The 21,091-nt window shown below is 41.4% G+C and overlaps 1 protein-coding gene across 2 annotated transcripts in view; it reads right to left on the bottom strand.

The window, feature by feature from the left end:
• Nucleotides 1-9,454: 9,454 nt before the first annotated feature.
• RB1CC1 (RB1 inducible coiled-coil 1) overlaps nucleotides 9,455-21,091 on the bottom strand; it is a 92,040-nt gene continuing 80,403 nt past the window's right edge. Inside the window, exons 21-23 of one of the 2 annotated variants that reach the window (XM_072151918.1) lie at nucleotides 15,840-15,976; nucleotides 10,323-10,393; nucleotides 9,455-10,076 (exon numbers count right to left, since the gene is read on the bottom strand). In XM_072151918.1, coding sequence (XP_072008019.1) covers nucleotides 9,999-10,076; nucleotides 10,323-10,393; nucleotides 15,840-15,976 — 286 coding nt within the window. In that variant the 3' untranslated portion in view covers nucleotides 9,455-9,998. The remainder of the gene's footprint in view (nucleotides 10,077-10,322; nucleotides 10,394-15,839; nucleotides 15,977-21,091) is intronic. The other variant, XM_072151919.1, reaches the window with a different exon arrangement.

The following is a 21,091-nucleotide window of genomic DNA, read 5'->3' as shown; positions in this document are numbered from 1 at the left end:
TCATGCATTCTCACACTCCTTTCCTCTCCAGGGATGAGAGTGGAAAGATTTTGCTTGTACCGTGGGTCCAGGAGAGTGAATACCCAGTAATCGGTGCTGGAATAAATTCTTTGAACGCGAGGGTCACGGGATAGGCAGCCTAGCATGAAATCTGCCATATGCGCCAGAGTACCAACGCGCAAGAATTCACTCCCCTCACTGGCCTGACTGTCCATTTCCTCCTCCTCCAACTCCTCTTCTTCTGCCCATACACGCTGAACAGTGAAGGACTGAACAATGGTCCCCTCTTGTGTCTCGCCAACATTCTCCTCCTCTTCCTCCTCATCCTCCTCCACCTCCTCCGATATGCGCTGAGAAACAGACCTGAGGGTGCTTTGGCTATCAACAAGGGAATCTTCTTCCCCCGTCTCTTGAGCTTCCGACTTCATGCTGATCAGAGAGTTTTTCAACTGGCCAAGCAGCGGGATGGTGAGGCTGATGATGGCGGCATCGCCACTGACCATCTGTGTTGACTCCTCGAAGTTACTCAGCACCTGACAGATATCAGACATCCACGTCCACTCCTCATTGTAGACTTGAGGAAGCTGACTGACCTGACTACCAGTTCTGGTGGAAGTTGACATCTGGCAGTCTACAATCGCTCTGCGCTGCTGGTAAACTCTGGATAACATGGTTAATGTTGAATTCCACCTCGTGGGCACGTCGCACAACAGTCGGTGAGCGGGCAGTTGGAGGCGGCGCTGCGCTGCCCTGAGAGTGGCAGCATCTGTGCTGGACTTCCTGAAATGCGCACAGATGCGGCGCACCTTCGTGAGCAAATCAGACAGATTGGGGTATGTCTTGAGGAAACGCTGAACTATGAGATTTAACACATGGGCCAGGCATGGCACATGTGTCAGTCTGCCGAGTTGCAGAGCCGCCACCAGGTTACGGCCGTTTTCACACACAACCATGCCTGGCTTCAGGTTCAGCGGTGCCAGCCACAGATCAGTCTGCGCCGTGATGCCCTGTAATAGTTCTTGGGCGGTGTGCCTTTTATCGCCTAGGCTCAGCAGTTTGAGCACCGCCTGCTGTCGCTTAGCGACGGCACTGCTGCTGTGCCTAGAGCTAGCGACTGATGGCGCCATGCCCACGGATGGTAGTTCAGAGGAGGAGGTGGAGGAGGGGTGGGAGGAGGAGGAGGCATAGTAGGCCTGAAAGACCTGGACCGAGGTAGGCCCCGCAATCCTCGGCGTCGGCAGTATATGACCAGCCGCAGGGTCACACTCGGTCCCAGCCTCCACCAAGTTAACCCAATGTGCCGTCAGCGATATATAGTGGCCCTGCCCGGCAGCACTCATCCACGTGTCCGTGGTCAGGTGGACCTTGTCAGAAACGGCGTTGGTCAGGGCACGGATGATGTTGTCTGACACGTGCTGGTGCAGGGCTGGGACGACACATCGGGAAAAGTAGTGGCGGCTGGGGACCGAATACCGAGGGGCGGCCGCCGCCATGAGGTTGCGAAAGGCCTCGGTCTCTACTAGCCTATAGGGCAGCATCTCCAGGCTAAGCAATCTGGAGATGTGGACATTAAGGGCTTGGGCGTGCGGGTGGGTTGCACTATATTTCCTTTTCCGCTCCAGCGTCTGGGGTATGGAGAGCTGAACGCTGGTGGATGCTGTGGAGGATCGTGGAGGCGACAATGGGGATTTTGTGCCAGGGTCCTGGGCAGGGGGCTGACTATCAGCTGACACAGGGGAAGGAGCAGTGGTGTGCACGGCCGGAGGTGAACGGGCTTGGTGCCACTGAGTGGGGTGTTTAGCATTCATATGCCTGCGCATACTGGTGGTAGTTAAGCTAGTAGTGGTGGAACCCCTGCTGATCCTGGTTTGGCAAAGGTTGCACACCGCAGTCCGTCGGTCATCCGGTGTTTCCTTAAAGAACCTCCAGACTTCTGAAAATCTAGCCCTCGCCACGGGAGCCCTCGCCACGGGAGCTTCACTACGTGACACATTTGGCGCTGATGCACCTGCTCTGGCCCTGCCTCTCCGTCTGGCCCCACCACTGCCTCTTCCAACCTGTTCTGGTCGAGGACTCTCCTCCGTCTCAGAAGCACTGTGTTCACCCAGCCTCTCAACCCAGCTTGGGTCTGTCACCTCATCATCCTCCGATCCCTCAGTCTGCTCCCCCCTCGGACTTCCTGCCCTGACAACAACTTCACCACTGTCTGACAACCGTGTCTCCTCATCGTCGGACACCTCTTTACACACTTCTTCCACTACGTCAAGAAGGTCATCATCACCCACAGACTGCGACTGGTGGAAAACCTGGGCATCGGAAAATTGCTCAGCAGCAACCGGACAAGTGGTTTGTGACTGTGGGAAGGGTCCAGAAAACAGTTCCTCAGAGTATGCCGGTTCAAATGCCAAATTTTCCTGGGAGGGGGCAGACTGGGGGGGAGGAGGCTGAGGTGCAGGAGCTGGAGGAGTGCCGATTTCGGTGACATGGGTGGACTGCGTGGAAGACTGACTGGTGGACAAATTGCTCGAAGCATTGTCGGCAATCCACGACATCACCTGTTCGCACTGTTCTGGCCTCAACAGTGCTCTACCACGAGTCCCAGTAACTTCAGACATGAACCTAGGGAGTGTAGCTCTGCGGCGTTCCCCTGCTCCCTCATCAGCAGGTGGTGTCTCACCCCGCCCAGGACCACGGCCTCTGACCCCTGCAGTAGTTGGACACCCACGTCCCCGCCCTCGTCCTCTACCCCTAGCCCTCGGTTTTTTTTTTTTTGTGTTTTTTAGTTTTTAAAACCAAACGATGCTATCCTATTGCTATGGCTATTTTCTAGCCAAGTATGAAAGCACACTGCTATGCCAGATGAGATGACGCTGAGTTATGAAAAAATAAACGTAAAAAGTAAATGGCAGACTGTGCCTAATTGAAATCCAACCCCTAATAAATTGTCCCACTTCGGTCTTTGCGATGGATATGTGCGTCACTAAGCGCTAAACACAACGGTCGCAAGTCTCACTACAAATTCCTCACAATATGGTAGTAGATGCACTACAGCAAGGACAGCCACCAGCAGATCAACCAGAAATAAAATATATAACGCTATTGTAGGCCTAAGTAAGCCGTTTGGATTCTCCTATGGCTATTTTCTAGCCAAGTATGAAAGCACACTGCTATGCCAGATGAGATGACGCTGAGTTATTAAAAAAATAAACGTAAAATAAAAAGAAACTGGCAGACTGTGCCTAATTGAAATCAAACCCCTAATAAATTGTCCCACTTCGGTCTTTGCGATGGATATGTGCGTCACTAAGCGCTAAACACAACGGTCGCAAGTCTCACTACAAATTCCTCACAATATGGTAGTAGATGCACTACAGCAAGGACAGCCACCAGCAGATCAACCAGAAATAAAATATATAACGCTATTGTAGGCCTAAGTAAGCCGTTTGGATTCTCCTATGGCTATTTTCTAGCCAAGTATGAAAGCACACTGCTATGCCAGATGAGATGACGCTGAGTTATGAAAAAATAAACGTAAAATAAAAAGAAACTGGCAGACTGTGCCTAATTGAAATCAAACCCCTAATAAATTGTCCCACTTTGGTGTTTGAGGTGGATATGTGTGTCACTAAGAGCTAAACACAACGGTAGCAAGTCCCCCTGCAAATTCCTCACAATATGGTACTAGCTGCAAATAAAAAAAAAAAATGTATAACGTTATTGTAGCCCTAAGAAGGGCTGTTGGGTTCTTGTAGAATCACTCCTGCCTAACACTATTCTAATAGAACAGCCTAACGCTTTCCCTGACCAGCAGCAGCTCTCTCCCTAGCGGCATCCAGACACAGAATGATCCGAGCAGCGCAAGCAGGGGCTAGTCTATTCCAGAGTCACCTGATCTGGCCAGCCAACCACTGCTATCGACGTGTAAGGGTACCACGTCATGCTGGGTGGAGTGCAGAGTCTCCTGGCTTGTGATTGGCTCTGTTTCTGGCCGCCAAAAAGCAAAACGGCGGGAGATGCCATTTTCTCGAGCGGGCGAAGTATTCGTCCGAGCAACGAGCAGTTTTGAGTACGCTAATGCTCGAACGAGCATCAAGCTCGGACGAGTATGTTCGCTCATCTCTAGTTATATTTTAATCACTCGTCCTAGCCCTGGTGGGTAAAAGGGTTTTGTGGTCACAAGCTGGGCGACTATTGGAAAATTAAATCGAGCATATCCTATGGCACAGATATCCTTTCCCATGGATGTTGCAGTTGAACCTGTAGATCTTGTACGATGCCAAAGTTGGCACCCGATCTGGTTGCATAAATTATTGATATCATGACGACTGCACCATATTGAAGGGAGGATTGAAGATGTTTTTGTGGTTGGGTCTTCCAGTCTGACAATGACCCAAAACAAACAAACAGGGCAACTAAAGAGCAGCTTGGCATGAAGCTTTTTTTTTTTTTTTAAGGTCCTGGAGTGGTGTAGCCAGTCTAAAGATCTCAGAGCTCTGTGATGTGTTTCTGTACCATATATTATGTTCTATTTTTCTATGTAATGAAATTCTAATTTCATACAAAAAAACGTGCAAATTAATTATTTAACAATTATACAAAGTGATTAAAATTGTAATCACATGTAAGTTACAAAAATGTGCACTTTATTTACTATAATGAATTGTTTTCAGTAAAAATAAAAAAAAAACATAAAAAGATCTACTGCTACCGAACGGCATAGGATAAAGTTCTTTGCTAACATGTATACTGTAGTGACTCATAAATTAGAGAGGCCTTGAACTGGTATATGTCAAAATGTACTTTGCATTTTCCAGAAAAAAATGTAGAGGCTACTTTTAGCAAATATAGCAAGTATTTTAATAATATTCACTGAATGCTTAAAGCATAACTAAACTTTTGGAAGACTTCAGAAAATGCTAGCTTTGCTCACACTGCAATCACAGCAGGTCCCTGATAGCAATAACCGAACAATCTGATGGATTCCATTTTCTAATAAAGAGGTCCATTATCATGAACCGACAAAAAACATATTTTTGACAGTACAGGTGGTTCCCTACTTAGGTTCATCGATAACTAAAGGTCGTCTGGAGTCCTTCTCTGCCCACTGTGACCTCTGCTGAAACTCTGGATGCTTTACTACAGTCCCAGGCTGCAATGATCAGCGGTAAGGTGTCTGTAATGAAGCTTTATTGATAAATCCTATTACAGCAAAAAGTTTTAAAACCCAATTGTCATTGGGACAATTTTTTTTTCTGGAGCTACAATTATAAAATGTACAGCTCCGACTTACATACAAATTCAACTTAAGAACAAACCTAAAGAACCTATCTTGTATGTAACCTATCTGTAATAATACCGCTGTAGCCGATGCAAAATTTTTTCATAAACTCCCTCATCCCCCAGAGACAGAATAAAGAAGGATTGAAATATTATTTTGTCTTCATATTCTCAGCTATGTAGTGGTAGTGGCTACACAATTCTTAAGACCCTTTTCTACTAAAGATTTTCTTGTGATGTACGAGTATACAGAACTGTGACTTATTGATAGTCTATGGAAGTGATGGCGAACCTTTTAGGGACTGAATTCCAAAACTACAAACAAAAGCCACGTATTTTTCACAAAGTACCAAATGCTAATTTAAAGTAACTAAAGTAACTCAAAGTTTTCTAATATATTGACGTCCGGAGAAAACCAATAGGGTAGAAAGAAGAAGAAATTAGGATTATTATTGTAGCTTCCCTCTAAGGTCCCTTAACAGGATGAATCACAGGTCCGGAGAAGGGTCTTCAATGATAATCCAGCTCTGTCAGCACCTCCTTGCTCCTCCTGCACTCTTCGTCACTTAAAAATGGCGCTAAACATGGAACGAATTGGGCTGCCTGTGACTGCAGGAGAAGATATTAAGTCCTAAATGGCGATCGGGGTGATGGCCTCTGGAACCCATGCCATAGGTTCGCTTACACTGGTCTATGGTACTTCATACACATTCATTGATCCCATCAGAAAGAAAGGAAGCATGTGCTTCACTGATCTGAGTCGTGTGTGAAACTCATCCATTCAATTCACTGGTTTTATTAAAAAAAAAAAACCGTATGGTCAGTTTTTCATGCATGTGTATCCCAGATGATTGGATAGCACTAGGCCTTTAATCGGAACAAATTTGAATCTAAATGGTAGAAGTTTGACAGCTTGTGGGCAAATAGGCTTAGTCCTTCCAAATAGTATAATGATTTTGTCTCTGGTATGAGCATTATTTATATATAATATATATATATATATATATATATATATATATATATATATATATACTCACCGGCCACTTTATTAAGTACACCTGTCCAGCTGCTCGTTAACACTTAATTTCTAATCAGCCAATCACATGGCGGCAACTCAGTGCATTTAGGCATGTAGACATGGTCAAGACAATCTCCTGCAGTTCAAACCGAGCATCAGTATGGGGAAGAAAGGTGATTTGAGTGCCTTTGAACGTGGCATGGTTGTTGAGGCCAGAAGGGCTGGTCTGAGTATTTAAGAAACTGCTGATCTACTGGGATGTTCACGCACAACCATCTCTAGGGTTTACAGAGAATGGTCCGAAAAAGAAAAAACATCCAGTGAGCGGCAGTTCTGTGGGCGTAAATGCCTTGTTGATGCCAGAGGTCAGAGGAGAATGGGCAGACTGGTTCGAGCTGATAGAAAGGCAACAGTGACTCAAATCGTCTACCACCCGTTACAACCAAGGCAGACAGAAGAGCATCTCTGAACGCACAGTACGTCGAACTTTTAGGCAGATGGGCTACAGCAGCAGAAGACCACACCGGGTGGCACTCCTTTCAGCTAAGAATAGGAAACTGAGGCTACAATTTGCACAAGCTCATCAAAATTGGACAGTAGAAGATTGGAAAAACTTTGCCTGGTCTGATGAGTGTCGATTTCTGCTGCGACATTCGGATGGTAAGGTCAGAATTTGGCGTCAACAACATGAAAGCATGGATCCATCCTGCCTTGTATCAACAGTTCAGGCTGGTGGTGGTGGTGTCATGGTGTGATGAATATTTTCGTGGCACTCATTGAGCCCCTTGGTACCAATTGAGCATTGTTGCAACGCCACAGCCTACCTGAGTATTGTTGCTGACCATGTCCATCCCTTTATGACCACAATGTACCCAACATCTGATGGCTACTTTCAGCAGGATAATGCGCCATGTCATAAAGCTGGAATCATCTCAGACTGGTTTCTTGAACATGACAATGAGGTCACTGTACTCAAATGGCCTCCACAGTCACCAGATCTCAATCCAATAGAGCATCTTTGGGATGTGGTGGAATGGGAGATTCGCATCATGGATGTGCAGCCGACAAATCTGCGGCAACTGTGTGATGCCATCATGTCAATATGGACCAAAATCTCTGAGGAATGCTTCCAGCACCTTGTTGAATCTATGCCACGAAGAATTGAGGTAGTTCTGAAGGCAAAAGGGGGTCCAACCCGTTACTAGCATGGTGTACCTAATAAAGTGGCCGGTGAGTGTAAAATATATAATGCTCATACCAGAGACAAAATCATTATAATATTATACTATATATAATATATCACACATAATTTAAAATATTTTATTGTATTGTTTTGTGGGGAGTGTGCTTTAGTATTGTGTAATATATTTATATATATTTTTTGGGGGTGTAAGTTACAAAAAAATGGAGAAAAATATACATTTTTTGTAATGTAAAGTATTTACCATATATACTTGAGTATAAGCCTAGCTTTTCAGCACAAAAAAATGTGCTGAAAACCCAAACTCTGCTTATGCTCAAGTAAAAAAATATAGGTTTTACCAGGTTTTTGTGGTAAAATTAGGGGCCTTGGCTTATACTTGGGTCGGCTTCTACTCGAGTATATACGGTATTTATTTTTTTAGATTTAAAAGCAACTCAAAATGACCATTATCCATTAATTCCCTCATGTCGTTTTGATATAAAATACCGTATGTATAGTCTGGGGCAAACGAAGCAATTATGGCGATGTTATTTTTATAGTGTGGTGGGGAATTATTTGTATTTTATTAGGGAATATTGATGTGTATTTTTAATACTTATTTATGTGATTTGATTGTGTGTGTTTTAATGTCATAAAAACGCCACTTGGGGGCCATTTCCACACTTTTTTTTTTTTACATGTTTCTTTTCTTCTGACTTTCACCTGTAACTGGTGATACGACCAGGGGGAAATGACCCCCTGTGAGGGCAGATGCTTGACCAGAGCTGGAGTGGGGGGTCTGATCAAACCCGGACAAACTCGGATTAACCCCTACAGTGGCTGCCGGGTCTGTAGAGCAGGCGGAAGTGCTGGCTCTCCTTCTCTCTGCATAACACAGCTTCGGCCCGATGCTGTGAGGCTTTGAGAAAGAAGAAGCAGTAATAAACCGCGTCTCTGGCCATCTCTGACAGCCAGAAACCGGGTCCTGTTCCCATAGCATGGTAGCAGGAGAAAAACTGCAGCAACATCAAAAGGTTACATTACGCCTTTCCCTACCAACACTGTAACTGAATGTTGATAGGGAGAGCCCACTAGTGTCAGTGTTAAATAATAAGTGTTAAAAAATCCTTAACCCCTGATTCTGCACTCCCTAAGGTTTAGAGACCCATTCTAACCTTTCTGGCACTCTCTGCTTCTAATTCAGCTCTGCGCTGTAATATTACAGCACAGAGTGTTAAGAGGTTAAAACAAACTTTTATAGAATATTAAACTAAAAAGTAAATTACGTATTTTTATTTACTTGCACTAGGACAGTGTTTGATATCGCACATAAACAAAATGTAATTCTACAGCTCATTAGGAATAAAGATTGCGTTTTAGGACCATTGGGAGTAATTATCCTCCGGTAAATATAAAATGTTCAATTAGTAAACCAAAATACACAATTTTTCCCTTGTTTTATTGGAAAACATTACTAGAGCATAACATTTCACATAACTTAAGATGCATGAATAAAATTATGCACAATAATATTGTGTTTCATTATATGTACAGTATACATATTTGTTTTTTTAAAAGACAGATTTTCAAACATTTACAGTTTTAAGTTTTTATTGTTTTAAAACTCTACATGTCTTTGCAATACAATAATTTGTTACTTGAGTATGGTAAATGTACAATGAAAGTTCTTTTGCCTGAAACTCAACCATAAAATACAATTTTATCAATATGATCTATTAAACATAACAAAGGATTTCCGTATGGCTGGGGTTGCTTTAAGCATGGTTTATGCCATGTAGTGCTGTATACATTCTTCCCTTCAAAATGTCCTAAAGAAATCAACCAAAAGTGCATTGGAAAGCTGTAACTGACCAGCCCGGAATAGTTTTTTTCTTATTTTTTCTTCCTAAATGATATTACCAAGCCATAACTTAGGCAAATGGACAGATTCCAATATATATCATACTTTTCCCATTTTTAAATATTTTTTTTTAATTTTACGGAGGCAAACTCATAGTAAATAAAACGGTGATTATCTGCATGCCATACACACTCCCCTTTGCTGTAAAATTTACATGGGTAATAAAGGACGTGTTGAAGAGCGCCAGTACCTGTGTTTCACAAAGAGACAAATGCTGGTAATAATGATAACTAACATTTAACATCGAAGTACAAGCTAATTTATATTTATCAGGCAGAAAAGTATGGCTAAATTAAAAATGTAAAAAAAAGAAAAAATAAATTATCCATATGATCCGCCCTCTGAGAGAACAGACGTGTCTTGGTCCACGTTTCTAAGTAGTTTGGATGAAAGAAAATGGGGGAAGATATGCAGAACTCTTTTATGGAAGATTTACATTTGTAAAACATAAAACCCAAGAAAGAAGTCTTTATACAACACCATCAAGGACCGGAACTCCAATCTTCATTGAAAAAGGATGAGCAGCTGCTTAGGCTATGGATATATATGGGTAAAACAAGCCAGGGTATAAGTACGTGACAGTAGTGTAAGTGGGCAGTTCAGACTTTCTTGTTCCATGGCACTGCTTTCACGCGGTAAAATTTTGTACCCAGGGGAACTTTAAATCTGTTTTGAGCCTAAAATAAAGGAAAATGGATAAATATTACTTTCTAGTTCCAAAACAGCATAATCTACCTCTATTAAAAGGAGTTTGTTCTTACTGTTAGTGCCCATTCCAAAGGAGTAATTGTAAGAAAGATTTTACAAACTAATACGGTGGCTATTATGATTTGTCAGGTTTGCCAACACCTAACCTTACAATTACAAAATTACTGAACCCCACTACCACCCACTGGTCTGATTTTAAACTACTAAAAGTTTACCTTTTTTGCTTGGCAGTACTCCTTTTCCATCACTTTACCAAGTACCCAGGGTCTTCTGGAGGAACCGGAAGCTACAAAGAGTAAAGAAGTAATGCAAATCAATAGTTTTACATTTTTATACAATAGTACAAAAGATAAGCTGACAATAAAACCATGACTAATATATAACTATAAAAACGTGAACAGTCATAGTCTGAATTTGATTTTAAAAGAACCTTTCATAAGGATCACACATTTTTACCTAATGGCAGGTTCCCGTAGCCGGCTTTCATAATTGACATTACTGGCTCTGCTCACTTTTTAAAGAATATAAAAGCAAACTGCATCAAGTCACCAGGGTGACTCTCTCTCTCTCACCCCTCCTGTAGACATAAACTGCTTGAGGGGGTGAACATTGGGCCACATTTATCACTTGTTTTTTCTGTTGTTTTTGCGCCTTTTCGTTTAGGCGCACCATTTTTGCGCCCGTTTTGCGATTAAACGTCAAATTAGCCGCGCAGCTAAAATAACCACCTTTCCCTCATCTATCATTCAATTCCAGATGTTTTGCTGCGCCTAATGATATTCATCACGTGCGACTTTTGCATTTAGGCGCAAAAACGGGCGCAAAAACACTCCAGCTCGAAGGTGGCGTTATCTGAGAAGAAAGCACTGAGCCCCTTTGCAGAAGAGCTCATTTCTAGCAGCAAAGCTCAGCCAGACACTGGAACATATAATAGATACAATTAGATACATTACAGACAGGAGCTGCAGACTATTTACAGTTCATCACCTTCTATTTACAAAATATTCTGCAAAACCTTAGCTCAAAGCAAGAGCAAGAGAAGTTTGCACAAGTTTGCAGAAGCTTGCAGATACTACAAACAAGTGTCCCCCATGTAATTCTGCACAGTATCACCAGTGTATCTGAGGGGGATATTGTGCAGAATTACAGGGGTGCAGCAGGAGACCAGCACTGGGGGATCCCCTCCAGGAGAAGCCACTGCTGAGGAGGTCACTGGGTGCAGGGTGTCACACACCTGGGTGCTGCTGTGAGGGTTATCTTCATTCTGGGCTGTGGGAGAAGCAGAGAGGAGCTTGTAGCACGATCACATGTAAGTGTCCGAATCTAACATTGCGCCTAAACTGCGCCTAAACTGTGTTAAAGTAAAGTGATTAATAAGAGGCAGGAAATTAACTTATCACAGATGGTTGTAGCTTGTGATAAATCTGGCAAAACAGTGCGCCCGAATTTAGGCGCAACTACTACACTTAGGAGCACAAAAGTGATAAATGTGGCCCAATGAGTGGTAGGAGGCGTTGGAGTGTCTCTGATTTCTTGTGAATACGGACCTTAAATAAATAAAGGTCCCATCCCCTAGTGCAGGTCACGAGCATGGCAACGTGGACAGTCTACTATCAGTAAAACTAATGGTAAATGGCTTTTTAAAAAAAGCGGAAACTGGATTGTAACCCGAAACTTATATTTCCAAATATGTCCTGAACTGCCTGCAACTCCAGTTATGTAGCTCACACAAGCACAAACCTGATGCGATTTGAAAGATAAGATTTTTATCTTTAATATGATATCATTTAGAGTAGACCACCACATCTAAAGTGATGCTCCATCTTCAGCCTAAGAAAGTGACTCATGTCAGACTCTCTTAACCCCTTGCAGACCTTGCAAATGACTTTGGGAGAGATTTAACATAAAAGAGAGAATTGGTGTCATACCCTACCTAAAGGGTACTAGCAGTTTAGTGGGATAAAAGCCGATGACAGTGTCCCTTTAACCTTTAAAATAAAAAGGCTGAAATCAGAGCCAGCTGCAAAGGAAATGTGCCTAAAAGACAAAGCCATATCCAGATGTCTTTGCTGCGCCGGGTTCCATTGAGGAGACCACCACCTTTGTCTCTGCCCTAAGGGAGTTACCTTGATAAGTGGCACTGTAACAGAGTTCTCTTTCCCATGATAAAATATATTTAGGCACTTCTCTTCCCTACAAAAAATTGCCAGTGTGTCTTCATACAGACTGATCTCTTTAACTAAGGCCAATAACACTGGTTCAGTAAGAGCATAAATATATTTAGAAATGTGTTCAAATATAAAATATATATATATATTAAAAGGAAACTAACTTTAAAATGGACTTTTACTACTTGATATATTTTTTACTGTATTGTGCTTAAGCTACTAGTTCTAAGCTTTCTCCCACCACAGCTATTGGAAACTGAAATTAGGTTTGCTTTTTTTTTTTTATTTGGCCCAATTCACGACACCAAAATTATCTCATTTGAGTAGCAAAAGTCTTAAACAATATTGAAGGTTGACTGGAGAAGGCAGATGAAAGATATTAGTAGTAAAACGGCAACTTAAAAACTTTACGTTTAGGGAAATGTTCATTTGCGTTTCTTTACATTCAGGCCTTTAGCCTCAGATGACGTTATTTCACCTTGACTTAGGACACAGCAGGAGTTCTTAAAGGATAATTATGGATTATGTAATTGTCTTTCAAATAACAGCAATGTGTATTAGAACTGCTACCCTTTATGGTTAGTCTCCCAATTGCCTGACTTCCCCTGCTGCTTTATGTTATTTATTTTACCCCAGCTTAAACATAAGCTCTGGAGGTTAATGTCTACCCATAAATACATGGGTTTATATTCTAAATATTAGCTTCAATCTTCTGTCTGGACAGTTAAAATGTTTGAGAACTGGCAAACAACTATCAGCAGCTAATACTATGTCATCAGAATATCAACAAGTCATATGTCATTTCAGCAAGAGCCTCGGCGGTGCAGCCCTGTGCGGTATGACAGATCTCAATGTACTGTATGATTAACACAGCAAGGTACACCGCCGTAATATCCCAATACCGGGAGATGTATCCTGTATCATGCAGACACAATGGAGATGGGGACAAAAGGAAATCAGATGAAGCAGGGGAAATGTCCTTCTATGCTACAATAAAGGATTTGTAAGATCAACATGTAAAGGTGTATGAATTCAAATCAGAAAAAAAAAGGATTGTTAAAAAAAAGGCAACAAAAGAAGTGGGCGGGGTTATGCAGTGTCCGTTATATTTCTCTGAGGTTTCCTGCTTACGAACAAAGCAAAAAACGGGTGGAAAATATAGGACAATATTGTCAAATTTGGACCAGAAGAATGGAGAGGGGGCGGACGTGCTATGGACTTGCTGAAAATTAGTGTCAAAATAGCCTAACAGTATGCAGTCAGCTGCAAGGTTTCCTGAGGACTCTTGGTCGGGTTGTACATTAATCACAACTCATTACTTATTCATGGGCAATAAGTATCTGCTCACTTGAACCATAAGACTGGAACTCTGTGCCTCAGGTCTAACAAGATTGTTGCCTCTCATTTTAGACATATATAGTCATAAGAATGTCATGCACTACATTCAGCCCTCTCTACCAGGTAGATATAGATGAAATGAAGTAGCAAGGCACATTATTGATTACCGCGATATGGGCGACATAGGACCCTTGCTCTTGTTATTGGTGGGTGTAGTCATCATACGACCCCTAGAGAGTAGATTCTTTTCACCTATTGGTGTATAGGTGACATATTGTGATCCTGGGTAAGCTCTCATTTCATATGAAATAAAAATGAAGATTTAACTGCTATAAAGAAAATTTAGAAATCAGCCAGTGGAGACTTATGAGCTTAAAGTGACTTTACCACCTCCAACAAAGGTTATGATCTGCCAGTAGCATGTTGTAGATAAATGCAATATGATACTATTCCTGCCTATATCACTTCCTCCTTCTTCTAGTGTCGCTGAATTTCCTGCTTATCTCATGGAGAGGGAGCAATCCCGGCAAGAATAGCAATGCTACAGGCAATGATAGCACAACGCTGGTGCACCAACTGCCTCACTGGATTAAAAGGGGAATTTCCCAGAAATGCATTATAAATAGAAATATTAATGGCATTTTTTAAAATCATAGTGTATTTCTCTACAACATGCTGCCAGAAGATTATAATTCCTGGGGAGGTGGTAGGCTCTAACAATAAGGAATACAATGGTGTTTGGTGAAGGATGTTCCCTTTGACTACTACCGGAAGTAGCAGCTGCTCTCTCATATTACCACAACCTTCTATCAGCACAGTCAGTGATGTAACAGATGTGCAAATTAATCATAATGCAATTACTTAATAAATTAGTGGCCCTGAAAGCTGAAGGCACCGTAATCCCATACACCCGAGCTACCAGCATGCTTTATGGAAAACACAAGTGCTACTTGAAATTGAGCACATGGGTTATAAAGAACATTCTTGAAGATGAAGCAACACATATCTAAAAATATCTGCCATAGGTTTGCCTGTAGTATTTTAAAGTGCAAATTAAAAATATGAGTTGACATAGATACATGGCTGTATTAGCTGCTGCTGCATAGAGGTTATATCTGCTAGGATAAAATCTCTGTTTATATATGTCCGTAGGAGATAATTCTGTGATTTCCCAACTCATAATCTGTAATGCCTTGAGAGGTCAGAGCCTCCTGCACATTAACAGATCACACCAGCTTTTTCTATGCCAACAAGAGTTTGGTCTTGTGAGATAAAACCCATTTCAACTGAAAATATTCTGGATAGTTCCAGTTTATGAACAAAACCAGATGAGGAAGATAAAAAGAGCAATTTCCAGCCTGAAGAGCTGAAAACAAGGCTCGTCATTGTTCACTTCTTCTCATTACCAATTACAGGATGTGGTTGGAACTTTCTTTTGGGGTGGGGGTGAGTAATTCTCACAGATAACTGTATAGTACAGTCCCCCTTACCCAATTTGTTCTCAGAGGTGTAAACATGACTAATCCTGGAGAGCGGCTACTCTGCTTTTCCTTTCTCCTCAAAAGCACCACAAGCTGCTGTATCTGCTGGTAACATGAGAAGTTGTGCTTCAGGAAATGATTGCATGCTTACTATAATGTCCTATGCTTAGATATCCCCTATTCCCCCACCGATACTGAGAATGGGTGTCCTTAGTGGACTATGTGACTGACTAGAACAAAAAACACAGTTTTTTCCCAAAAGCTGTATAGGTTGCGTTTATATGATGTACATGACTACTGGACAGTGCAGATGTCTCTATGGTGGCGGTCCAGCTGCTGGGACACTGTTCCCACATGATAACGGAGGTCGGCGACTGCTGCACAGTAACCCATGTGAGGGCAGCAGTGGTGAGCACGCTTGGCCACGGTTACCAGAATGGCCAACTCCAGTAGTCCCATAAAAGTGAAGGGGTCGCTGTCAAGCATGAACACCATTGTTCAGTTCAAGTGAAGCACTTGTAGACTTTCATTCCCCTGAAGACTAAGTGTCCCAGGTATCAGAAATTTATCACCTGCTTTGTAAGTTAGGACACAAACATATGGACGTGTGCAAGAAGCCCAAGAAATAAATGTAACCAGTATTGGCTTTTTACTAATTATGTGAGAATTCAATGAGGGTAACCTGCTGTAAGCTTACGTTAAGGTAAGATATACATATAGTATAAAACGTGTGAGTGACACTTACCACACTCACCTGGCTTAAGATCTAATGCTGACAGTGACTCCGAATGCAGGAAATACAGCGTTGGGCTGACTGTAAATAACACATAATTGTCGTGACGTTCATCCAAGATAATAAGTACCAAATCCCCAACCTGGAAGCTGTTAAGTAAAGAACACAAGGACGATTAGGTTCTCAGTGTGAATGTGGCACTGCTATTTGGATAGTCAGTAATACATGTCCTTCCATGGTACTTGCGGTGCACAAATAGGATATCAGTCATCTTGTAACATTAAGATGGTTTCTTATGAAGGTTCTGTGTGGACCGCAACGTTGATGACTGTTGTGAATTGCAATTTTCTGCAAATCTCATGTTCACATGTTTCAAGTGAAGGAGTCTTCCATTAAATAGGTTTTCAAGTGTCAACCCAAAAACCTTGTGAGGCCAGGAGGTCACTTTTGCATGCAACGTCACCTTTCTCTCTTCAGAAACCATCAGGATCCACTATTTACCAAAATGTAGGGCCAGCAATCTCACTGTCAACCACTATAAGCGCTAAAGGAAAATTTGGGACTGGAGGCACAACCTTCTTGCCATCAGTAGAGATCACAACAGATGGATCCTTACGTGTGTTTGGATCCTTACTGATATGTGAATCCCCTTGTCTTTTACCTCATCAGCCAGACATTCCTATCCATAAAATGGCTGCAGATGGAGGGTCATGTGAGCTCTATCTGTCCAGGAACAATCACCCTGCCAGGACCTTAGTTTATACATGAATACTATAATAAGGTCCTAGCAGGGTGATTGCTCTTGGGCAGATAAGATCATGTGACCCTCCAGCGGCAGCCATTGTATAGACAGAAATCTCTGGCTGAAGAGGTAAAAGACAGGAGATATCACCTTACATATCAAGAAAGCGGAGCAGAACTTTTAATAGATGTATATTGGTAAATTACCTAATATCCTGCCACACACATTTACACATACATTCCAAAAAGGAAGTAATGTGGCCAACCCCTTTAGTATATACCTTTTAATTTAATTTGAAAAGAAGATATTTTACACTATACAGATTGAAAAAAAATACATTTAGGAAGGGGTTCATACATTACAATCCTTAAGTACAGATAGACGTATCCTTTATAGGAGCAAGGTAAAATTCCAAACAGATTAACCACCCATAAAATGGCAATGATAAGATCAGAGCAAGATATTTTCAGAAATTCCAAAATCATTCATTACTAATTCATAATTATTTAACCACAATCAATGAAATCCCAACGAGAACCTTCACTTGTGTAAGCAATTGTATATGTGGCCCCAGTAACTGAGACAATTACAACAAAAACTGAAAAGATCGATGGAAAAAAAATCTGCCCCAGTATCAAATGAAAGAGACCATAGAAAACAATGAGGGCAACGTGTAAATGATTACAAAAAATTACTCATAAAGAGAATTCAGAGGTTACAGATTCATTCGCTGCAAAACCCACAAATGTAAAACAGAATCTCACTAGTAGTCACAGGCCGGTGAAGAATGTAACCCCTTCACGACTGCCACCCGGCTATTAGCACATGCCACAAAAGAAAATATACCGGAGAAGTGTTTTTGGGTCGGTATGACCACACGATAATAAATGTATATAGATTTTAGAACGTATTCGTACATTTACTTCATTTTGCCATCTTCCGGTGCTAATAACTTTTTCATAATTCAGTGTACAGGGCTGTATGGTGTCATTTTTGCGAGATGAGATTACATTTTCAATGCTATTATTTTGAGGACTGTTCGGCCTATTTATCGCTTATTACATTTTTCTATGTTGCAAAATGGTAAAAAAGTGGCTTTTTGACACTGGGTGGTATTTTCCGTTATGGGGTTAAACGCCGCAAATAACCATTATTATATTTGGATATGTCTGACATTTTAGGATGTGGCGATACCTGACATGTGACCCTCTAGGGTACTTTAACCCTAGGTTGTCTGAGTGATCCCAGAAACAGTATATGGGGATTTTTCACATCTGTTACAATGTGCAAATTACACATAGTAATAGAAGGGTTAAAACCAGACAACCTTGAGTCGTTGTATTACCCGAGACTGTTATGGTAACAGATCGACAATCCAAGCCAATATGGCAGTGCCCATGCGCCAGTGTTAACACTGATCGCAGCTGCTTGCTGCAATATACCTTGCATGGAGAGTCCTCTCCATACTCCCGCAGTCACACGTTGGTGAGGGATTAAAAAAAAATGGCAAAAAAAAAAATGCTGGAAAATTGGCAAAAAAAAAAATGTAATGAATAAAACTATCCTATCAAGTAAAAGTCTCACATATCATGAAAAAAAATGTAATTTTTATAATATGTAAAGATATTGTCATTTAAAAAAGCATAGAACTTCAAAAATGGACTTGGAAATTCACCATTGGTCAAAAAGGGGTTAAAATTGAATTATATTGCACAGTGAACAGATTTTTATAGAAAGAAAAATACCGCACAAAATACATATTTAGTAATTTTTGTATTTTTTTCTCATTTATTGAATGTAATGTACTGAATGAAATGTAAATAATAATAATCTTTATTTATATAGCGCCATCAAATTCCATAGTGGTAAAAATATACATTATACATAACTTTAAATTTCCAAAAATGTCAAAAAAGAGATGAGGACTAACAATACTGGTTTAAAAAAAAATTGGTCAAACCAAAGGCAAGTTTTTCCTAATGTGTAAACAATGTCAAATTTCAAGGCCAGGTCCCTAATTATCCATTGTGTGCACATATTTTAGGATTTCTACAATAGCCTCAAGTTTGAATGTAGGGTCGTCCTCCTAATAAAAACTTCAGCTTCTGCATCCAGTTTAATGACTTATTTATAGAAAGGAAACTTAGCACATAACAGTATATACATGTTTTCAATCTTATGATGTCATCCTATTTTATGGCTATTTTTTTCGAAGAGCAGTGACCCCTGGTCAATATCCCACTAAATAAATCTACCGCCAAAAGGGTGAGAACCTGATATTGACTGCAGAGTATAGGAGACCAAAAACACTTCCACTGAGGGAAGCCGCCTCTGTGGTAATGACAGAGGATTATATAATTGGGAATACAATTCAATATGCAGAGCTGGGGCATAATACTCCAGTCTATCCAGTGCAGCCGGATTAATTCCACCCCAGGCAGGGCCTGGGGTACAAATTTGCTATGACCTGCACCAGAAGCAAGTGCAGGTTATAGTCAATTCCCCTAGTCCAGCGGTGGCGAACCTATGGCACTGGTGCCAGAGGTGGCACTCGGAGCTCTCCAGGTGGCACTCAGGCCATCGCCAGAGAGGACTCCAGGTATCTTCCTGCACTCCCAGACAGCCCAGGACTTGCTGTGCACAGAGCCATTTTAAAGTGACAGCTCTACCTGGGACTATTGGAGGAGTGGGAAGGTGTGGACAGATCTGGATTATCATTGTAGCTCCTGCTCAAGCCCTGACAATTCTTCCTGTTTATGGGACCCTAAGGGAAGCTACAATAATCATCCAAATTTCTTCTATTTTCTGCTTTATTGGTGTCCTCAGGTGCTGGTAAGAATGAAAACTGAGACAGAGAAGGGAGTATAAATCACAAATTAAATTTCTGTGTTGGCACTTTGCGATAAATAAGTGGGTCTTGGTTGTAGTTTGGGCACTCGGTCTCTAAAAGGTTCGCCATCACTGCCCTAGTCTCTTTAGGTTATAGCAGTCACAGCACTGGATGCCCGTCTCCATCCGAATTCAGTTTAAAATAATAACCCACATCGACAAAGCTCTGCATAATGCTGCACCTCTTCTCAGTCTATCGCCCAACCCGTGCTCTTCGATCTGCCAACATCTCCAGGACTTCTCCTGAGCTGCACAAATTCTCTGGATTGCCCTTCCCTGGACTATCAGACTAACGCCCAACCTTCAAACGTGCTCTTTAAACCATTCTGTTCAAGCAAGCCTATCATACTCACTAACTGCATGAAATGTCAAATGTCCCTTTACTAATCCATCCTATGTCCTATCTCCCGTCTGTTATCCGGCAAACACCAGATATACACCAAGCTCCAGGCTTTTCTGCAGTCACTCTCACCTTGGATCTTGTATATAAGATGGCTGCTGATGGCTGGTTCAAGCAGCAGGATCTTTATTTAGTAAATTATTTTATTCTGTTCCCTTATAAAGAATGGCTGAACCAGTATACAAGCTCTTATACCCTGTGTCACCCCTTCATCCTCACAGAATCAATCCTATTATTCCATATTACTGTTGGTAATGTAGTATGTGTCCCCTATGATTTGTAAAGCAATACAAAATATAATGGCGATATATAAATAAAGATTATTATTCTTATTATTAATGATGGTGGACAAGCCATGATAACTGCCCCCAATGGATGTCTGACCATGTGTTCTCAATGGGCAATATAGGTCAAGTGAGTAGGGCCTTTAAGGGCTTATCCAAATAACTTTTCTGCAGCATTGAGTGGTCAAGCCCTTTAAGTAAACAAACAAGTTTGACTGTTTGTTTAACTCATTGATCCAGGCATGGGGACAGTGGTAATCTTCTTAGATTTATTATCCATAGCCTCCTTCCTTCTAAAATGAAACTGCAGCACAGAGGGGTTCTGGTAACGACCCCTTCCCCCCAGCATAATAGTAAACAGTGAATTTAAAAGGAAGGAAGCTATGGATAACAAATATAAGAAGATCACCACAGTCAGGGAGCCTGGATCTATGAGCAAGTGTCCCTGGTTTATCATGATTGATGTTGATGGTATATTTCCTTTAAATAAGAGCTATAAGATCTATAGTTTAAGACAAACAGTTTCACCAATGTACCGAAACCTAAGAACACATATATGTATAAGACATCTAGAAGAGAATCCCTCACTGAAGGAAATCTCTGGCAATATTAAAATGTTGCTTTCTGGTGAGAATAATGTCCAGTGAGACACAGCTTAATAAGATAAGACATACTCCAAGAAATTTTGGCAGATAGAAAACTCATCTTGGCGGTCACCAAAAAGAAAATACAGAAAATATAGCAGTCTTGTACAATAAATCCTGCATAGGAACCAGCTGGGACCTTTAGGAGTATGTTCACACTATTGTTTTTTTCTGTAGATTTCAGCAAGTTTTCTGTATCAAATTGAATTCATATCACATTCCCGTAGTTTTCAATGGGATAATTTGGTTGTGCAAATTCCATTTAACTGTATTTTATTCACCTGGCTATTGAAAAGTAGAACGAA

This window comes from Engystomops pustulosus, chromosome 5 (genome assembly GCF_040894005.1).
Source record: "Engystomops pustulosus chromosome 5, aEngPut4.maternal, whole genome shotgun sequence".
NCBI classification, from domain to species: Eukaryota; Metazoa; Chordata; class Amphibia; order Anura; family Leptodactylidae; genus Engystomops; species Engystomops pustulosus.
This window is presented reverse-complemented; position numbering and strand designations above follow the sequence as displayed.